The sequence below is a fragment of the Diuraphis noxia genome, unplaced genomic scaffold, assembly GCF_037042655.1.
Source record: "Diuraphis noxia isolate RWA-SAM2 unplaced genomic scaffold, SU_Dnox_SAM2 contig0006, whole genome shotgun sequence".
NCBI lineage: Eukaryota > Metazoa > Arthropoda > Insecta > Hemiptera > Aphididae > Diuraphis > Diuraphis noxia.
The window spans coordinates 2,752,325-2,765,514 of record NW_028301716.1 but is presented as its reverse complement, the minus strand read 5'-3'; the positions used below and the strand labels follow the sequence as shown (position 1 = coordinate 2,765,514).

At 30.9% G+C, this 13,190-nt stretch overlaps 1 protein-coding gene across 1 annotated transcript; it reads right to left on the bottom strand.

Moving 5' to 3' along the window:
* Nucleotides 1–5,232: 5,232 nt before the first annotated feature.
* On the bottom strand, nucleotides 5,233–8,458 carry LOC149054565 (uncharacterized). The gene is made up of 3 exons (XM_089229972.1): nucleotides 8,317–8,458; nucleotides 6,023–6,613; nucleotides 5,233–5,921 (listed from the first exon to the last, which is right to left on the bottom strand). Exons 1-3 carry the CDS (start codon nucleotides 8,456–8,458, stop codon nucleotides 5,233–5,235), a joined length of 1,422 nt encoding a protein of 473 aa, XP_089086098.1.
* Between the last annotated feature and the right edge of the window lie 4,732 nt (nucleotides 8,459–13,190).

The following is a 13,190-nucleotide window of genomic DNA, read 5'->3' as shown; positions in this document are numbered from 1 at the left end:
AAAAGATCCAAAAAAAATGTACTGCAATTGCACATTCAATAATGTCTGCAACAAGGCCCAAGTCATTTATATCACCTCTACAACTCGGTCTTTCTGTATTTTTACACAGAAAATTTGAGTCAAAAAATATTATCAATATTTTGTCGAGTCTCGGATTTTGCTCAATATATTATGAAGCACTATTATTTGAAGCATCGTCTATATCTCACCCACAACCAGATATTTTACCAGATTCATTTACACAATTCGTTTTCGATAACGCCGATTTTAACGTTAATACTCTAGACGGTTTACACACGTTCCATAGCATGGGTGGTATACAGTGTGTTACACCTAGCTCTGCTGTTTGTCCTACAAGTAAGATAAATCGATTGAAAAATTTACCATCAGCAGAAAGTATGGGTAATTTCAGACAAATAACGTTTAAAACTTTCGAACCTACTAATAATGAAGGTCTTAAAAACGTAATTTTTGATGATATAATTAATTTTTCTACTGTACTTGAATACGTAATATCTCAACCTCATCTACTTTGGATATTGGGCAAATTTATGAACATTCCTGTTATTCCAGGATGGTCTGCATTTATGGCAGAAATTACAAAAAATGAACCATTTTCGCGAACAAGCATACTTCCACTCCAATTTGTAAACTCTCCGCCTAGTAATTACGATACTATGTATACAGTTTTAAATTTTGCATCAAAGAAATGCACATTGATGGATCAAAACACCTGCTTCGTCACGTTTGATCAACCACTTTATATCAAAGCTCGCGATGTAGTCGAAAAACTCCAATGTTGTCGAATGTGATAGTGAGGCTTGGAGGTTTTCATTTACTCATGTCATTTATGGGCGCAATCGGGTACATAATGACCGGTAGTGGTTTGAAAGAACTTTTTAGTATTATTTATGCACCAAACACCGTCGAAAAAATGTTTACTGGCCATGCATATCCAAGAGCTGTTAGAGGACATGGGTTGGTACATTTAGCTTTATCAAAAATTATTTTAAAATCAATTGAAATCAACGATACAGAGAAGGGACAAATTATTGATATACTAAAAAATTTTTCTTCGGAACCACCTCTACTTGACGAAATCTGCAATGAAAACAATATGTCACAGTTAAGTGAAAAATTGAAAGTACAACTATGTAATCTAGAAAAAAATGGCGCTACTTCTAAACTATGGGTACAATATTTTCACATGGTATGTTTAATGAAAGAATTTATAATGGCAGAAAGAATGGGTGACTGGAATTTACATATTCAATGTATACAAAAAATGTTACCTTTTTTCCACGCTAGTGGACATTTTCCCTACGCAAAAGCATGTCAATTGTATTTAAATGATATGGCAAATTTAAAAAATAAAATGACCAAAAACGAATATGTTAAGTTTGTTGACCAAAGCAATTTTACAATAAGGCGGACAAATAAATTTTGGTGTGGAAATTTTACGGATATGACCATTGAACAGACATTAATGCGATCAATGAAAACAATTGGAGGTTTGACGCATGGCCGAGGAATAACTGATAGCACCTTGACAAAATGGGTTCAAGGCTTACCATCGGCTCATGATGTATGTGAAACCTTGGAGAAATATTGTGGTGTTTATATGGCCAATTCCGAACAACATGTTGACGCGCGGCCCTCACGTATTTCAAGAGATGAAAGTGATTTGAAAAAGCTACTTGAATGGTTCTCGTCTCATCCACCTTTTCCGACAGTAAATAATATTATGTCAATAGCTACTGGTATTGTAGGAGACAAACGAGTAAATTGTTATAAAGCCAACGAAATAGGCTTAATCGAAATGAAAAAGATGATTGGACGCACCTATGGATCCGTGACGCTTAAGAGGAGCAGTAGAGTATTGCCTCTGGGGATTATGACATCTTCCGTGAAAATAAGGGATGAATTAACCAATTGACCCCCTGTTATTGTTTCAAAGAATTTCAATTATGAAACAAAATGATGAAGAATTTAAAACGTGTTTTAATTATGAATTATCTCCATACCCTCTTTCGTTGCTTTTTGAAGGTGGTATGCGAAAAACTAAAAAATCTGTGTTATACGATTACATATAACCAACAGAGAATACAAATGTTGAATTAAACTTCAAAACGTATGTTGTAGATGGAGGTTTTCTCTTACATCGAGTAATTTGGCAAATAAATCAAACTTTTGAAAAAATTTGCCAATTATATGTATTTTATATTGAAAAACATTTTGGAAAAAGAGTATCAATCGTATTTGATGGGTACAATGAAAGTTTACGAAGTACAAAAAATGCAGAATGTCATCGACGAATAAGAAATACTTCAGCAGACATTTTATTCGACGAAAATATGGTTTTGACAATTGCTCAAAGTTCATTTTTATCAAATCAACAAAATAAAAGTAGATTCATTAAAATGTTATCTAAATACTTGGAGAATAATGGTTACACCGTTTTACAAGCAGCTGATGATGCCGACACAATGATAGTAAATGAGGCGATTTTAAAAGCAAAAAATGAGCATGATGTCATTGTAGTTGGAGAAGACATAGACTTACTGGTTTTATTGATTGCTCTTACTCCTGAAGAAAAAATATCATATTTTTAAAACCTGGGAAAGGAAATAATGAAAAACATATTTACTTCACTCAAGAAGCTCAAAAAATAAATGGAATTAAACAATCTATTTTATTTTTACACGCGATAAGTGGTTGCGACACTGTTTCGTGTTTTTTTAATGTTGGAAAAATTAAACATTTTAAATTATTAGAAAAATATCCGGACCTTCAACAAGTCATATCCATTTTTAATAATCCATATTCATCACAAGACGAAATTTTAAAATCAGGTAAACATTATGTTTTAAAACTTTATGGAGCACCCGATGAAGAACATTCCATCAATAACTACCGTTATACTTCTTTCGTCCGAAATGCTTCAAAAACAAAATTTAATTTAGCTGCACTTCCTCCTACACAGGAAAGCTTAAAACAGCATTTATTCCGAACATTTCACCAGGTGCAGACATGGTACGGACGTGAAATTAATGCAGAACATTGGGGATGGAAATCAACAAGTGACGGATTACAACCAGTTTTTACAAATGATGAACCAGCGCCAAAAAGTATTTTGGAAAATATTTCTTGTGGTTGTTTGAAAAACTGTGGATCGGCGTGTGGCTGTCGGAAACAAGGGATGAAGTGCTCAGTTGCATGTAAAACATGCTACGGTGAATCATGCTCAAATTCTCGCATCTAAATTCAACCAGATGACCAGTTTAGCGATTCCGATTCAGATCAAGAAGACGTCACAACAACAAAGCGGATAAAAAGTAAATATAATTAAAATTAGAAAACTGTATATATAATACTGTATAGTAGGTATATAATAATTTATTTTTTTCAGTTTCAGTGGAATATTTATGATTACGAAGAGGAAACAACAGGGGAAAAAGAAGAAATACAATTTTAAAATATGTAAATATTTATCATGTAGCTATAATGTTTTTTTTTGTTTTACTCTATTGTTCCTAACCTAATGTTTTTTTAACAAAATAATACATTTAATAATATTTTAAAATCATGTCACTTTATTTATCCTATAATCTTAAAAAAAAAATGTAGTTTATGATACAAATGTATACTATTCAGTATTTACAAAAATTTATATAAGAACTGCAGACAATATCTACAAAGAAGAATGAATATAAAAAGTATAAAAGGTTATATCAATGTTATAAAAAATACCAAATGAGGTAATTTATTAATAATAATATATTTCAGCAATACTTCATACAATATAATAACACGAAACTAAACATATATATATATATATATAATATACATATATTCTACATTCGAACCGTTTGCAAAATACGTGTATACTATATAGGTACACGTCATTATAATAGCGCGCGGCGCCTCATTCTATGACGAGCGGATGGACTTTGTCGCTTATCTATTACACTTACGCTAAAAGTGTATAAGTCCTTTCTTGTCAAAAAATTTACGATCTTCAATTTATGTGAAAGCTATTTTTATCATAGAATTAATAAATTTAGAGATATTGTAAGAAAACCATAAAAAAGTGAAAAATTTCACCTAAAATCCAAGATGGCGGACGGTTGCGGACCTCGGAGGGATGGCGCATTTTTTTTGGTCAATCAGGGCTCCAAGACGAAACTTTTTGCAAAGTTTCAAAACTTTAGTATTTTTTGCAAGGCAACGCGTTTTTTGGAGCCCTATGACTGGACTAAAAGATCATAGAAAACTAATTAGGGCAATAGACAATAATAGCCAATAGCTAAATAAAATATACACGACCGTTACGACCACAAGTATAATATTTTGTATTATTATTTATTACTCTATGGCACAACTCCGCAAACCCCCACCCAGGGTACTATCACAGTCTAGTCGCTGTGACAGCCCGGCGCGAATAGTTAAGGTCTATTTACATATAACCGTTCCGTGTCCGTTCCGTATCCGCACCGTCCGTTCAGTATCAGTGCAAAAGTATTTACACATAACCGTTCCGTGTCCGATCAGTATCCGTTGTCCGTGCCCGTTCAGTGCAGTTAAAACCTAACTACTGAACACACGAACGTTTTTTACATTTCATTTTTCACTGTTGTTTTGGCTTTTGGGTATTTGAAAAAAATTATAATATGACTGGAAGTGTAGACGAATCGCTAGAAGATCTAGCAGTACTTGCCTTGCTGCTGGATGAAGAGGAAAAGAACAACAAACAAAAAAGGATTTGGGTTCATGATTTATGGAAAAAAAGAAAAATTGAAGGCGAATTTGCAACTTTGTATGGAGAGTTGGTAGATCACGAAACAAAATTTTTTGAATATTTTCGAATGTCACAGTACTGTTTTAATTTATTATTAAGTAAAATTGAACATGATATAAAAAAACAAGATACTTTTTGGAGACCAGCAATAACACCAAAAGAACGATTAGCTGTCTGCCTGAGGTATGTATACTGTATAGATAAATATGAACCTACTTACAACCAAACTGTATGCAATTACAATTTGACTTAACAATATTATATTTTAATTAATTAATTTGAGAATAATAAAATTAATCATACAATATATTTCTTAATTATATATCTAAAGTAGTGTATAAAATTTTAAGCAATTTAAAATTTAAAAAAAAAAAACTTAATAACAATCAATTCAACAAACATCATATTTAAAAGGTAGGTAATTTTATGTGATATTATTGTATATTATCTTTATTTGAAAAATGTGCAAAATATTTAGCAGCTGACTCATTTTCTTCTGGATTTTTGTATAGTTTTGTTTTTGGATGTTTAAATTTATTATTTGACTGTGGTACACACACATTTGCATGTAAATTTGAGAATATTTCTTGCTGCGGTTGTATACTGGTTTGATTTGAAATATTTCGATCAAACTGTGGACGTGAAGATGACAAAGTTGGTATTAACATATCTTGGGTCCTTTGTAAATGTCTCAGATTTTGAGTAATACTCATATATGAACCAATATTTTTGTTGAGAAATGGAGATGGTGGTGGAGATGAATACAGAGTTGAAGTTGGTGTTAAAGTATCGTTTAGTACAGGTACATTAGTAGAGTTTTGTGAATTATTTGACACAAATTGATGAACGAACTGTGGAGATGGTGTGGATGAATAATCAGATGTAGTTGGTGAGCTAATATCATGTGGTGTTTCTATAACATTTTTCGTATTACTAATTGAAGCAACGTGACTGACTTGTGGAGAAGGTGGTGAAGAATAATAATTTGATACACTTGGTGATGGCATCTCTTTCTGTAATTGAGTACTAGGATACGTATTGTGGTTAAGATGTTGTGCAGAACTTGATGGAAAGTTTTGATTAAACTCTCGACTAAGCTGTTGCTGAGGTGGCAGCGATTCTCAACCGGGGGGGTCGCCAACAATTTTTTTAGGGTCGCCAATTCATGTGGGAAAAAATTGTTTCACTTAGAATCTTATAATTAAATTTAAATTTAATATTATATCCGATATGGTGTCATAAAAGTTGTTTTTTTCTTTTCTTGGTCTACAATCATTTGCATTTCATATTCTTGAACTATAGAAAAAATTTTTGATTTCACTATGTTTAAATAGTATGGCGTAAATGATTTGAGTGTGGGTGAAAGGCCTGCTAAAAAAGCATCGACAGAATGGGTTTGTGTAGTATTAGCTATATCATTTTCTCTTTTTTGCATTATATACTTCATTAAAGTACTCGAAGCCGATTCCGGAGTTTTGGTTGTACGTTTTTTTGTACATTTGCGAACTGCAGATTGATATTCTGGAGTTTTTGGTAATTGATCTTCACCATTAATATTAATCTCAATATTTTGAACTGTGCTAACATTTTCCACATCGTCCTCACTGTCATTACTAGAATTCTCTAAATCATCGTTATTCACATCTTTTAAATTTCCTAAAGTATCCCTCTCTTGTAAATGGGGCTTTAAAAACTGAAGCTGATCATCATATTTATATTTTTTAATTTTTTTAAATGCTTGACCACTTGTTGTTTTTTTAATAGATTTTTGATAGTTATCCCTAATGCTATTCCAGCGAGTTTTGCATATTTTTCCTAAAAAAAGAGATTAAATATCAATATTTATATAAAATTTAAAAAAAATATATTTATTTTATAATTCACTGTTTAAAATTAATTTTTTTTTCATTAGATTTTAATTTGATAAATGTTGTCAAAGTCGAAAAAAAAATTGTACTTATTTATTTTTAAAATTTTTTTAACTGTTATTGTAAAAACATATCAGAAGCCTTGTATTAAAGTTTTAGGTTGAAGAAAATCGAAGTAGTTTTACTGCCCCAAACGGACGATGACATACAAAAATTAAAAAATTAAAATAAAAAAAAACATTATTGTAAATTGAATACATTCATCGCTTCCTCAGAATCTAATATAAGTATAATATATTTATAATTATAAAAAATGTTTGTTTTTTTATTTAGGTTTTTAGCGACAGGAGATTCGTTTAAGACAATTTCCTTCAGTTACCGCCTAGGTCACGTAACAGTTTATAAAATAGTAATTGACACTTGTCAAAGTATAGTAAAAAATTTGATGACTGAATTTATGCCTCAACCAACTGAAGAACGATGGAAACAAATCTCCAATGATTTTTGGAACGTTTGGAATTTTCCTAACTGTTTAGGAGCGCTAGACGGCAAACATGTCACTATCCAAGCTCCCGCAAATTCTGGATCTAATTTTTTTAACTACAAAAAAACGTTTTCAGTTGTTTTGCTAGCATTAGTGGATGCAAATTACAATTTTATAGCAGTAGATGTGGGTGCTTACGGTAAAAACATCGATGGTGGTATATTGGCACATTCTAGTTTAGGAAAATCATTAGAAAATGGTTCATTAAATATTCCTAATGATGAAATTCTAACAAATACCAATATTTCTGCACCGTACGTTATACTAGGCGACGAAGCGTTTCCACTGAAAACGTACTTAATGAGACCGTATCCTGGGAAGCAACTTGACGAATTGTCCAAACGAATTTATAACCATCGAGTTTGTAGAACACGGAGAGTAGTCGAAAATTGTTTTGGAATTCTAGTACAAAAATTTCGTATTTTTAACAGAAGGATACAGTCTAAACCAGAAAATGTGGACTATATTATTTTAGCAACTTGCGTTCTTCACAACTATATAAAAAAATACAGCAATTGTACCAATGAAGTTTTTCAAAATATAAATGAACCCGTTTCAAATATTACTCTAAATAATATACCTATGCAAGGCGGTGGAGCTGGACGGGCAGCGTTTGCAACACGAGAATTATATAAAGATTTTTTTAATTCTCCAGCAGGGTCTGTACCGTGGCAAAATGAAAAAATTTAACAACATAAAAACGCATCTATTATTAGGTACTTACTACTATTTAATTTTACTGTGTATTACGTCTTAATATAGGTACTTATTATTATATTAATTCAGCAAAAATAATAATTATAAGTTATTTTTTAACAGTTGTGTTTTTTAAAATTTAATAACTTAAAGTTTTTTATGTAAATGACATACCTACTATTGTCATTAGCGACTAGCAGTTGTTCATTTCAAATGTGTACCTATATCAATTATTAAAATATAATCTTGAATATGCTATAATATGCTTGTATTAAATTTATCATTTTTACAATTTATTAATTTTTTAAATTAAATAATAATTTAACTATAAATTCTTAATAGTTGTTTAGTAAAAACATGTTATCTATACTAAAAAAATACATAATCAAATACTAACAAATACCACTTACCTGTTAGATTTATTTCATTTCCAATAGAATTCCAAATTTTGTCTTTATGAGCAGTATCCATATATTTTGGGTGTGAAAGGTCGTATAATTCTATATGAGAACGAACCATTTCTATATTTTTTTCGTCGGCATTGGTACACATGATTTCAGATTTTGGTGTATAAGTTTTTGAAAAAACAACTTTTTAATAACTTTTTAAACTTTTTTAAATTTTACAAATACGTCTTGCGAGTAGGTAAGAACAAACCGATCAAGCTGTCAATTGGCACTGACGGTTGTTTACACTGTTCCGTATTTTTCATATCCGTATCAGTGAAATTCCCCAAAACATTGTCTCCGACAAATCTAAAATTACGGACACGGAACGGATACTGAACGGACATGTGTAAACATGCCCATTTCATAACAAGTAAACAAATTTAAAACGCCGGACACGGAACGGACGGCACAGACACGGAACGGTAATGTGTAAATAGACCTTTACAAATAAATTGTTTCTTGTTTATATCGCGACTTTGGAAAAACCAATATAAACCATTATCTTTATCTTTAGTTGTCGATTAGCTTAGCATGTCGGCCTGTTATCCTTACACCAAATTATAAAAATAATTTTTATTTTAAAAACATACAACTAGTCGCATACCTATTGCAATATTTATCAATTTTATCTGACGCTTGGAGACTGGAAACTGGAGTCACTGCCATAATTATTATTAATAATAATATTGTTATGCGACTATTATAAAGTTAAAAGTATTAATCATAGAACAAGTTATTCTGTGTATTAATGTACGTTATTGGATGGCTATGCAGCACTAACACTAGCTGGTAATTGGTATGCGAATATTGATAAAAATCTATTCATTACGACAATATTCACGCACCTTTGTACAGTGACACATCTAAATAATTATATTAAATTATCAAAAAGTTCTTCTCTGTTGTACATATTATGCGCATATATCAATTAGTACCACACAACTATATAATTTGACATCTGTTATTATAATTGTTATTCTGGTTATTCATCAGAATTCATAACTCATTTAAAAATTAAAATATCGTAAAAACCAACGAGAGAACACAGATAATGTTCTTACCTAAAAGTTTGGTGAATGGTGATTATTGGTCAATTCACTCTAAACTCAAAACTAACAGCATACTATTGAAACTAAAAAATTGTCCATGTAGTACCTATGTATGTAAGACGGAAACAACACGTCATGCTTGTGCGACATCCTCTTGATGCTATTATAATCAAAAAATAATTAAACTTATCATTTTTTTAAAACTTTTTTTAAGAGTTAGATTTATTATATTTTTATTTTATTTCTGATAATGTTAACTGAATTATTTGAATTTAATATTGAATTGATAAATGATAATAATAATAATAATAATATAAATACAAAATATTTTATTAGAATAAGGATTGAAATAATTTTATGATCAAATTTCCAAAATATTGTTTTATAATTTCATTAATGTTGTTATATTATTGGTATATTCAAAATGTAATTTAAAAAATTCATATTTAAAGACATAATGATAATATATTCAGAATATTATTTTATTATATAATTAATGATGTCATATTATAAATATATTCAAAATATCATTCGAACAATTCATATTTAATAGTAAAATGATAACACTTTATGAATATAATTTTATAATTTCATTTATGATATCATAATTATAATATATTCATAATTTTATTTTATGAAATATTTATTTGAAATTGTATTAATATTATTTTCATAATACCTAATATATAACCCTATATATTAATACCTAATATATATACCTATATTATAATTACAGAATTGCTATCTGGGTTACACAATACTTTAGATAATATTCTATAAACTGTGATGTAAACACACCATGGAAACATCATAATTTAATATAGTATTAGTGCCTACAACTACTCACGACTGTGTGGGTGGGCAAACAGAATATGACATATTATTATTTACATAACAAAACACTTACATTTCCAAACAATGGCTAAACTATACAGTATAGTTGTGGTGACCAGATATTTCAAAAAAAAAAAGTACACAGCCTGTAGGTTTTACAGTATAACATATTATTATGTTATATATAAATATAAAATACAATACAAATTAAACAACCTTTATTCATTTTGAAACATAACTGACATAACATATCATAAATTTGTAATCTTACTATTAGTTAAAAAATGTAGACACATATTTATTATTCGACTTTAATTATATGACTTCACTTTTGTAACAAAACAATTTAAAAATTAATTAACATTTAATAAAGAAAACATTCAAAAACTTTTTTACATAATATAATCTATTTACCCAAACATTTGACTTACCTACTAAATAAAAAATACAATTTAATATAATTAACACCTAACTTATAAAAGGAACAAATATCAATATCAATATTTTTAAGAACCATGTGTTTCTATTTCTAATTTCCATTTGCAAGTTTTACATTATTTAAAATAAGTACTTTTTGGTGTACGTCAGCAATTTATTAAGGACAATAGGACATGTCTTCAAAAATAAGTACTGTTCTTATAAAATAAGTACATCGGGTCGCGTATTACCAGGGGTACGACACTCTGTGTATTGGCAAAATCGGGTGACTGTGGCCTTGAACACGGTCTCCGGGAGGGCGTGGCATACGTTATCAATTAAATATATCATATCAATATCACCGCTGAACATTGATTACCACAAAACGATATTTGTAGTTTGTATAGTACATAGAGTAATATAGAGAGGCCGTTTCCACTGAATAGTGATGCGGAAACTGTGGATAATTCACAGTGTCACCACCAATAAAATACAAAAAATTGTACTTGTCATTATGTATCATAATTCAAGCCATACCATAATTTTACTATGTGTTTACAATATTACAATAATTATGAATTTATATTCACAATATTAAGGTGAAACAAAATAGGTCAGGAATATTTTAAAATCCTATATGCTCTCAACTCATTAAAAAACACTTACTCCAACGGCCCAGATGACGTATCTGCTCAAAATTGTCGTTTTTCTATTGCATTTTCAATTTATTTACTATCCAGGCGTGTTAGTAATAAGTTTGTTCACCATGTAATAATTGTATTACATACTATTGTGTTTTTATAGAGATGTATTTTCTATATATTCTGTTTTACTGTGTGTTACTGTGTTATAAATATTTACTGCCTACTAATATATTAAATTTCAAATGTACCTAATCATAAAATAGCCGATTGTCGTTTATAAATAAATACAAATACAAAATATTTAAATTATAAAATATTTATTAACTTTTTTAACCATACTTATATAAATAATACAATGTGTTTATTACATTAAAAGAACATGTTACCATCACGTCCTCTTATTACAAAGAAGGTTATTGTCCTTTAAAAATCGTGAGTTTGTTATACCACATTCTAAGTGATGGTGTTTCATTATGGTTTTTTAAAGTGTAATCAATTTTTAAATTAATATAGTGTTGGCGCTGAAAATTTTATCGCGATATGCTAATGCGAGCGGTGCGCGGCAACGTGGAAGTTCTTATCGGTCTGTCCACTTTTTTCCGTCTTCCCCGAACACCACTCCTTCTTGTTGTGTTTTTAATTGTCAAATTATTATACCTGTGTATTATTTATTCTCTTTGTTTATATGTTCTCTGTGTTTTAATTAATGGTCGGTTATTGCCGTACGATTATTATCTTAAATACCATATGTTCCTATCAATTATTATTATTATTATTGTTATTATTATGCGGCCAACGCCCTAATTATTATTATTATTAATATTGGCGTCTCGGTGTCTACGTGTTTTTTTCTTATGCCGTATATGGTTATGTTGATATTCTCTAAGCCGCTACTGTAGCGTTGTTTTGTCGTGCTGAATTATGTAGTGTTTTCTTTTGTAAGTCGCATTGAGCGCAATCATCAATTATTATTATTATTTTCATATTGTTGTAAGATTTGGTTTATTCGTTGTCAATGCGATACGAAATTTCATTATATTTGTCTCGCCAGTAAGGCGTAAAATTCATTGGTGTTGTTTTTACTATTTTATTCATCACTCGATTTGTCGTGTGTGACTATCACTACTTCGACTCCTACTTAAGGTTAGTACGTACTCATATATATTGCATACCCGTCGATTACGACTTCGGACTGTTCACCGTTGCGTAAGACCGCCAGCACTAGCCGTGTTGCGTGGGAGGCCACCCAGGTTGACAAGGTCCTCAGCTTCCTCGAGTTCCTCGAAGCCATCTTCATCTAAGCATCGTGCTGTCCATACCCGCGTAAGACCGCCAGCACTCGCCGTGGTGTGTGTGAGGCCGCCCAGGCCGTCCAGACCAACGTCATTGCAAGCCAATCACCTCAAGACCTCATTAATTTAAGTTTAGTTTAAGTATTGTCCCTGACTTTTGTGAGCTCTGTGGTCATTGCACCAGACCGGATCGACCACAGAGACCCCCGCCCATAACTAAACTGTCACATCCTCTTTCCATTGTACATTAGTTCCTGTCCACGTCGTCGTTGTTCGTAGTGCATTTCATATTGCCTATCCTAGAGAGTATAAGGCGACGGCTCTTTAGTTGCCTACCTACGCCCCTTAACAGAGTCTTATACTCTTCGCTCTCGGACGTTACCGAGTGGTCCTTCGGGTACCCCAACATTTGTTGGTCGCGTACATTTTTTGGTCCTTCGGGCCGGATTAGTAAAGCAAACCGCGACCCTATGGTAGTGGTACACAGTCCCTGTAATCTGTATTTGGTATCTGGCTGTGATGACGTGTTGATTTGTCATTAAACTTCGTTTGGTTTAGTTGTCTCATCACAATTTGAACGATTAAAACAGTTTGTTTTA